Source organism: Chanodichthys erythropterus, chromosome 18, assembly GCF_024489055.1.
Source record: "Chanodichthys erythropterus isolate Z2021 chromosome 18, ASM2448905v1, whole genome shotgun sequence".
Classification (NCBI taxonomy): domain Eukaryota; kingdom Metazoa; phylum Chordata; class Actinopteri; order Cypriniformes; family Xenocyprididae; genus Chanodichthys; species Chanodichthys erythropterus.
The window spans coordinates 250,230-259,650 of record NC_090238.1 but is presented as its reverse complement, the minus strand read 5'-3'; the positions used below and the strand labels follow the sequence as shown (position 1 = coordinate 259,650).

The 9,421-nt window shown below is 38.0% G+C and overlaps 1 protein-coding gene across 1 annotated transcript; it reads right to left on the bottom strand.

Moving 5' to 3' along the window:
- Positions 1 to 4,377: 4,377 nt before the first annotated feature.
- LOC137007075 (gastrula zinc finger protein XlCGF7.1-like) lies at positions 4,378 to 9,057 on the bottom strand. Its single transcript, XM_067368368.1, has 3 exons — positions 9,020 to 9,057; positions 8,248 to 8,401; positions 4,378 to 5,382 (listed from the first exon to the last, which is right to left on the bottom strand). The coding sequence occupies exons 2-3, from the start codon at positions 8,399 to 8,401 to the stop codon at positions 4,775 to 4,777; spliced, it is 762 nt and encodes a 253-aa protein (XP_067224469.1). The 5' UTR covers positions 9,020 to 9,057; the 3' UTR covers positions 4,378 to 4,774.
- Positions 9,058 to 9,421: the final 364 nt, after the last annotated feature.

The window sequence follows — 9,421 nt, the reverse complement described above, 5'->3', positions numbered from 1 at the left end:
GTTTTTGTTCACAAAAATAAAGGATCTTGACAGGACTGATGGTTTTTTGCAAAAAAACATAATCAAACCTTTTAACCTGTAGTTTACAGAATCCAGACAAATGTGAGCTTCAGCTGTAAGTTCAGACAGTGCTAGTTTCACCTCCAGAGGACCAACATTCTCTAAAATATCAACACTTTCAACAACTCTGAAGGAAGCAAACTCGTCTAGGACACATCTCCATTTTAAGCCAGTGCCTGTAGGATGTTAGCCGAGCTCACTTTTCACTATTTTCCCGTCACATATCACACCAGAAAGGCATTTATCAAAGAAGATGTTTGCTTCACCATGTAATTAATTGCAGAACAGGTTTGATATGATTGGGCTTTAAGCTTTGCACTCTGTATATTATATATTTTCCTCTGCTAAATCATCCCAATCCTTGGTGTTCCCTAGAGTCGTCCCTTAAGTGTTGTTGATAATATGTATGGAATATGTTGGTTGTTCAAATCTGTATCTCCATCTGAAATTGCCTTACTGCACTTGTCCACAAACAAATCAACAAACAAATGATCGTAAATGCAGTCATTGTTTCGCTAGTGTAAACTTACTTCCAGAAGTTCTGAATGAAATTTCTTGAATTTAACCTTGAGAACAGTTCTTTTGACCTTCAACCGTCTGGGGTCAAACCTGCTGAAAAAAGGACCAGCACTTAACAGCATAAATCAGATCAAACCAGCATACCAGCTCCAAAACCAGCGGACATGACCGTGATACATAAGCACTGTCCACCATATGCATTTGTCTAAAGTTTTGTTCAATCTTGTCAGACAAGTTATATACTGTTCCAAGCTTGGCAAAACCGCTAATATATTTTACAGTTATTAAAATCTTGAAGGAGAAACATTGGATCATCTGCTGAATTGTGCATTGCAATGTTGTAGCTGGCAGCAATGCCCTCGGCTGCAAGTGAAAAATTTGGCTCAGACACACAGACCAGAATAATAGTAATTTGTCCGAACTCTCGAGGCAACTAATGTGGTCTGAATGAAATGGTAGGTTCCATGTACCGTAGTATTGGTTGCCCAGCTGTCGTTGAAAAACATACAAAGGTTTTAAATGATAAGCGAAGCAGTGTATTGCTACTTCCGTTCCCATCGCAACGCAATCAAAACTAATGGCTGAATCCTCTCGCCGGTGTTACTGCAGCGATCCAGCGGCTCTAATACTAAACAACGACACCCTTAGCTCAGTTTTCACTATTTTCTGACACAACAAGAATAGAGGAAAGCATGTGTGAGACTGATACGACAGGATGAAGATCATTCTTTAAAATAATACGCGGCACATACGTTTGTGTGTAGAAGACCTATGAATTTCCAAACTGAAGACATTTACATCTCATTTCTTCTACCTGCTGAAATGTTCCTAAAAATGTATTTCCCTTAAATGTGCATTCTGAATAATAAATAAATGTATTTTCCAACTACCCTGCTGCAGTCCAGTGCTCATCTTATTATTAACATTGTTTTTTCTCTTACTGATCGTATTTCATACCTGCTGAAATTATATTTTTAAATGAATTTGACTGATGATCTCCCTTACGTAAATTAACTATGGTTTTATTATTGAAAAAATATAGTAACCATGTTTTTTCGCAGGTTGATTACTTGTATTACCATGGTTGATTTGTGGCAATTTTTTTCTTTTACTTGTAGTAAAACCATGGTTAATTCTTGTAAGAACAGTATTAAAAAGATGAGTTAATTCTGATCTCATTCACCAGGTCTCATGCACACTTCAGTGTTGCGGTCACTAGTTTAGATGAGCACTGACACCGTGTGGTGAAATAATGTTTACGAGTCCACGGCTTTCTCAGATAAATTCTGTACACAGCAATCTTCAAAGTATCTCTTCTCTTGTCTCTGAAAATGTCTGGATTTTGAAACTATCCCGCGGATGCTTATTTTAAGAGGTGTTTATTCAACTTGGTGTTAACATTACATTGAAAATATACGTAACCTGAAGAATCGATGCACTGCTTCGACGAGCAGTCTCTCTTTCTCCTTTTCCTCTTCCTGTACGTTGTTTGTGGAGTGTATATAATTTCAAGAGGAACATCACAAGGAGGACTCGGTGGAACTTTCATGTTATATTGAAGACTTAGTAAATCATCACGGCTGTAAATCATCTTGCTCATTAGTCCACTGTTTCTCAAACTTCTCAATTCCAGACCAAAATAAATGTAAAAAAATCTCTGAAAATCTAAAAGTAAAACCACATCAAGAATAAAATTTAAAAAAATGCCACCCTGCCATAAATATGGTAGAACCATCACTTCTACCACTTAAGATTAAATACAACTTAATCTTCCTGATCAGTTTTATCGCCTTAAGGCCCCGATATACCTCAAATTAAATCAAAGAACGAAATGATGTGATGTAATTTAGAACAAAATCAGGCCAAAACAAAGTTTGTTTAGTGATCTTTTTGGAAGTTTGAAAGGGCTTGTCAAAGTGAACTTTTTAGGAAAAGTTCGCTTCAGCTGCAAAACACCTTCATGCCACCATTGGTTCATGACGATAACGTAATAGGAGGTGTGCACTGAGGCTCCGCCTTCATTCGCGTGGAATGCGTCTGATTCATTTGATCTGTTGAGTTTGTTGATGTAAGATCTCTGCAGGTGAAACATGAACACACTGGATAGCTGCTTTATAGAACAAACTGAAGTTGTGCTTCTGATGAAATGAGGCACTGACACTGTTTTCTGCTGTAATCTATTCAATAAACATCTATATGCTATATAAATAAACATGATGTGACTGGAGTGCTAATTTGCAGAGCTCGTGCGAACATACCCATGTTATGATCAGACGCTTTTCTTATGCTTTCTAAAAAAAAAAAAAAAAAAAAAGTTTGCTGTTGTGTTTACTTTGTTACTGAGAAGAAAGTGTACAGCACATATTTACATATTTACATATTCTGTTCGATTACAGTATATCGCAGCTCACGTGTCTTGAACTTCGTTTTACCCCTAAACAAAGAATGAAAAAGAACTTTGTTTGAAGTATATCGGGGTCTTTAGCATACCAGACAGATTAGAAGACCTTGATGTTGCAACTGAAACTATTGACTCTGTCTTTTCCAGCACATTAGACTCAGTTGCTCCTCTGCCCTTAAAGAAGATTAAGGAAATTAATCCAACGCCATGGTACAATGAGCACACTCGGGCCCTAAAAGGAGCAGCCAGAAAAATGGAGTGCAGCTGGAAGAAAACAAAACTAGAATTTTTTTGCATTTCGTGGAGAGAGAGAATGATTGAGTACAGAAAGGCCTTAAAAACTGCTAGATCTACTTATTTTTCAAAACTCTTCGAAGAAAATAAACACAACCCTAGGTATTTATTTGATACAGTGGTTAAATTAACAAGAAATAAAGCTTCAACTTCTGATGTTTCCAAACAGCACAACAGTAATGACTTTATGAACTTCTTTATTTGCAAGATTGATAATATTAGAGAGAAAAGTGCACAGACAGTGCATTGTAGTGTCCCTGAGGCAAAATTCAGTTCATTCATTGCTTTAGGAGAGGAAGAATTGTCTAAACTTGTTAAATCATCAAAATCAACAACATGATTGTATGTTAGACCCTATACCGACTAAGCTATTGAAAGAGATGCTTCCAGAGGTCATAGATCCTCTTCTTAATATCGTCAATTCATCTTTATCACTAGGATACGTGCCAAAAACTTTTAAGCTGACTGTTATTAAACCTCTTGATTCTAAAAAACACAACTTGATCCTAGAGAATGTCAATTGCAGGCCACTTTCAAATTTCACTTTTCTGTAAAAAATACTAGAAAAGGCAGTTTCATCATAACTATGTTCCTTTTTAGAAAGAAATGGTATCTGTGAGGATTTCCAGTCAGGATTTAGACCATATGTCTAATTAAATTACGCACAGATTTCTCCAGTTTCTCTGAATCTATGCACTGTAGATGATGAGACTTGCAAAGCCTTTGTAATTTCACATTGAGGAACATTGTTTTTAAAGTATTCCACAATCTTTTTATGCACTCTTTCACAGATTGCTCATCTTTATTTCTGAGAGACTCTGCCTCTCCAAGACATGCCTTTTATAGCTAATCATGTTACAGACCTGATATCAATTAAATTAATTAGTTGCTAGATGTTCCCCCAGCTGAATTTCTTCAAGATTTCTTGGTTTTTCAGCCATTTGTTGCCCCCAAACCAACTTTTTTGAGACCTGTAGCAGGCATCAAATTTGAAATGAACTCATTTTGTGGATAAGAGTGTAAAAATTCTCAGTTTAAACATTTTTGTTATCTATGTTCTATTGTGAAATAAATGTTGGCTCATGTGATTTGAAAGTCTTTTATTTTTCACTTTATTCAAATTGAAAAAAATGTCTGGAAGTTTTCTGGAATTCGTGTTGTAGTTAGGAGTAACAAGATAGCAGCAGAGATGAGACACTTTTCAATAAAAATATACTGTATTTGGAGTTAAATGATGACAGGGAGTTGATAATCCTGCCCAAAAATGATGTTACATAATTTATTTTACTAGTTGTCACAATTACGCAATATGCTTACAAAATCTTTAAGACATTTTTAATAATATTTGAATAAAGGCAGAATATGTCAATTTTCCTAAGCCGAACATCACTTTTGGCCACTGTTGCTTGGCAGTTTTACTTTTAACTTATAATGGAGTCATTTCTGCTGTCATGTATCTGTACTTTTACTCAAGTTTTGTTTTCAGGTACTCTTTACACCTCAGCACTTTCCACAGTGACGACTTCTAAAAGAGTTCTCTTTCGAGTGAATCCTCATGTGGACCCTAAGGTTACCTTTAAATTTGAAACTCTTTCCACATTGATCACATGTAAATGGCCTCTCTCCAGTATGAATATTCATGTGTTCCCTAAGGCTTCGTTCTCGTTTGAAGCCGTTCCCACACAGAGTGCAGGTGTAAGGCTTTTCTCCAGTGTGAGTTCTCATATGGGATATAAGGTTTCCTTTTTGACTGAAATTCTGTCCACACTGTTGACAGGTGAAAAGGCTCTGTCCAGTGTGAATTCTCATGTGGACTTTAAGGTTTCCTTTATTTGTGAAACTCTTTCCACATTGTTGGCAGGTGTAAGGCCTTTCTCCTGTATGAATTCTCATATGGACTTGAAGGTTTCCATGTTGATCAAAACTCTTTCCACACTGTTGGCAGGCGAAATATCTTTTAGTTCCTTTCTTTTGAGCTTTTTTTCGTGAGGAAATCTTTTTAGCCTGTGTCACTCTTTCTCCAATCATGAAATCATGTTTATCATAATGTTCTTTCTCTTCTTCCCTTTCATTAAGTTCATGACTTGCCTCTTTCAGTGCTGTTAGGTCTAGGACAGAAATAGACATAACAATTTAGACATTTAATGCATCAAAATCGACAACATGTATGATCTATAACCTATCCTATGGATCAGGAATGGGCAGCTTTGGTCCTGGAGGGCCACTGTCTTGCAGAGTTAAGTTTCATCCCTAATCAAATACACGTGCCTGTAATATTCACGCAGTGCTCAAGAATAAGGGTTCAATTTCGGGGTTGGGTTAAATTTTCCATGTGTGTTTGATCAGGGATGGAGCTAAACTCTGCAGAACAGTGGCCATCCAGGACCAGAGTTGCCCATCCCATCTATAGATCATATACTCAATACACCAGCGGTTTTCAAACCTGGTCCACAGGGACCCACCACTGCACATTTTGTATGACTGCTTTCTTGTAATTAAACTCGGATTATCTTGGATGGATTTGTCTGTCTTCTTCTGGCATGTCGTTACAGAAGAACTGACCAATAAAGAAAAAATTATCCTTGCTGAGGACCTCATGTGGGACCTGTGGCAGAATGGTCGGCCTTTGGAGAGGTATGTGGAGGAGTTTATCGAGCTTTCCCATCAAGTGAACTGGTCTGGTTGAGTTGATAAATATTGTTCTTTATTTAAATGGTTCACATTTTGAAGCAGAAGAAGTTAGAAGTTTAGAGGGGACCGTGCCTTTGCAGTAGCAGCTACTAAACTGTGGAATGATCTGCCACTGCCCATTAGACAGGCCTCTTCATTGTCTTCTTTTAAGTCGCTTCTCAAAACCCACCTTTTCTCTTTGGCCTTTGACACCTGATTTTGAGATTTGTTTCTTAATTTGTTTTTGTTTTTATGTCTTGTATGAGTTGAGTATGTTATGCTTTATATATTTTTCTGTACAGCACTTTGGTCAACTTCTGTTGTTTTAAAGTGCTTTATAAATAAAGTTTGATTGATTGATTGAAGTTAAGGCCAGAACACATCAAGCCAGCGGTCGGCCGTCGGGCAGTTTTTATTCATCAGCTGACTAAGTTTTCTAAGTGTGTTCCGCACCGTCGGCTAAAGTTGGTCCTCGTAACGTTTTTTCGGCCGATTCGAAATGTTGAATCGGCGTCGGAGCTCGCCGGTCCGTCGGTCATTCTGATTGGCCGTTCAGCTACTGCCACCTGCTGGTACGGAAAGGCATTTCATCTTGTGCAGGCACAGAAGTGACGCGCTACTTGGTCGTCGGGTGTTGAGCGTCAGTTTGGTGTGTCAGGGCAAATTTGGACACAGACACTGCCGACGTGAACCAACCCCGCAGTCTGCTTTTGTCGCCACTAGTTCGTCTGCGTCGGCTTGGTGTGTTCCTGCCTTTAAAGTAAAGAAGAATCTTCCTCATCCAGTCCCCTTTGAAACACACTTGGCCTTGCCAGCTCACCCCACGCCGGAGCCCTCCATATACCGCCCCAATGGATCCATCCATTTCTGCCCTCCGGTGCTTCCCTGTGTCCGAAGATGGGGTTCCACAGCGCTGACCTGAGGACCAAAGCATTTACAACTGTCAGGTCAGCGCTGAGATCTGCCTGCCTTCCATCTGCAGGATCCAAGACCATTCAAGTCCAGTGACCAAGATGCCCATCGCAACGCCTGAGCCCTCGGTCAAGATGGCCACCAAACGTGTGCCTTTAGGCATTTAGGTGGAGTATGAATCTACTTCCGAGTCCACTCCAGACGCTGCCACAGAGCCCACTTCAGTGAACCCAGACATAGCTCCACCCAAGAAATTGTTTTGGGAGTGGGGGGCTACCCCTCCACAGCCAAAAAGTGGGCCCCTGAACCGCCGGCTCCGCCCTGGTCACCCGAGCTCCCGGCTTCACCTTGGCTGCCCGAACTGCCTGCACCGCCATGGCATCCTGAACAGCCAGCTCCACCCTGGCCACCTGAAGGGTCGGATTGGCCCTGGTCACCTGCACAGCCGGTACCACCCTGGAGGTCTCTTAACCCCAGTTTCACAGACAAGGCTTAAGCTAATCCTAGACTAAAATGCATGTTTGAGCTGTTTTAAGCAACTTGTACAGACATGTCTTAAAATATGTCAGTGCCATTGTTTTGTCCCAAGATGCACACCAGTAATGTTATTTTCTAGTGTATGCTTATAAAAGCTACTTAAATATCCTAACTGAACTAAGACCTAATCCTGGCTCAGGCTAAGCCCTGTCTGTAAAACCGGGCCTTAACCTGCCCACAACCTCCAGGGTTTATCCTTCATTCTGACTTATTTTGCCTCACGTAACTAACGGTAAAAATAAGTTTCTAATTAATACAATGCTACTCAATCATGAATAACATGTGTTTTTATAAGTGAGTAACATTCAGAAACTGTATTTGAAACAAAATTAATTAGGATCAATAGACTAAATAAATACTGATGAAGAAATTATGTATTGATTATTACTGATTATATTTGACATGCAAAAATCCAGTTTAATGGTGCAACGCAAAAATATTTAATAGTGCGCAAGTTGTAACTTACGCACAGAAGATGGCGGCGAGCATGGCAGCCATTGTTGCGAGCTTCAATCAATCTTTATAGTTCTTAATTTGTTTTGCTTGTTATTTTGTTTTTCATGCTGGATTCTAGGTATTTATACACATTTCCTCACCTCCAACTATGACACGACATCGACCAAGTCTATTACTGCTCTTTTTTATGTTCAGGCATTTTTAAATGTTACTACAGCACTTTTGAGCATGATCAGAAAAAAACATATCATACTTGTTCTCTATTCAGAAGAAGATATTAGGTTAGGTAATGTTGCACAAAATTCTTTTGGCTACTTCTGTATATTCTCTATTTCTGTAGAGCTGGACATTTTAATAAGGATCAAATGACTGAGTTCAGCTGTGAGAATAAAACCAACCTGTTTGTTCCTCAATATCTTCATGTTTCACACTGAATGTTTCTTCAATCCTTATGTCTTCAGACTTCTCTTTAATAATTATCTTTGTGTCTGCAGTCTCTTCCTCTTTAATAATTATCTTCATATCTTCACTCTCCTCTTTAATAAACGCCATCTTTAAGAAAAAAATAATAATAGAGTTAATGGTCTTAAATGACCTGTTAAAAAAAAAAAACTCTCAAAACTAACGCTGCAAATTAATAAACACTTCATATTTAGACACTTATAATCTACATTTGGTATTTAGTGAATTATAGATTATATGTAAATTATTACACACATTTAATAGCCCCATTCATTTGAAGCCAATACATTTATTACACAGTTATGTTATACAATCATTATATACAGCAAGAAAATACACATTATATTCAAATAAAAATATATTAGCACATGTGGAAATTTATTTTTTCTTCAGCATTATTTCTAAGCCTTAACTGCCACAAAATACAGTGTATCACAGATCACATCAGGTCATCTGTATTGAATCTGCTTGTTTTACACTCTTTGACCACAAGGTGGTATTGTGAGGAAATGAAGCCTCGAGAAATGAACCCTTTTGTGAACCACTTAGCTGAAAAGCTTCATGAGGCTTCATCTCACCATCACTACTAGATAGTAAATGAACTCATTTCACATCGCTTGTTTAAAACAAAACACACAACTATAAATCATTGAACTGTTAGATTTCAACTGTCTATAGATTTAAACAGCTTAAATTCTTAAAACAAACCTTTCTTCAGCAGAATCACAGCAGATGCAGGAGCTCGGCGCAGTCTTGTGACGTCATTTCGTCACTCCAAAATAAAAGTCCTGTTCAGACACAGCATTGTCTACAATCACAGAAGTGCATTGAAATGTAACTATAAAACCGTGAGAAATGATACAAACACACGCTAAAAAGGTTGTATCTATTAAAAGTTATCTTTTAAGAATCAGTATAAATAAAAGAAGCAATCAAAATTTCAAGTATAAATGTAATTTATTCAATAACAAAAATGATTCAGTCAAATTTAAAAATGTAATCAATAGCAAGTCAGCTTTATTTATATAGCTGCTATGGTACACTTTTATTTTCAAGGCTATGCTTGGATTTCTGCCTCCGTACATTTGTACTTTAATCACACATACTCTT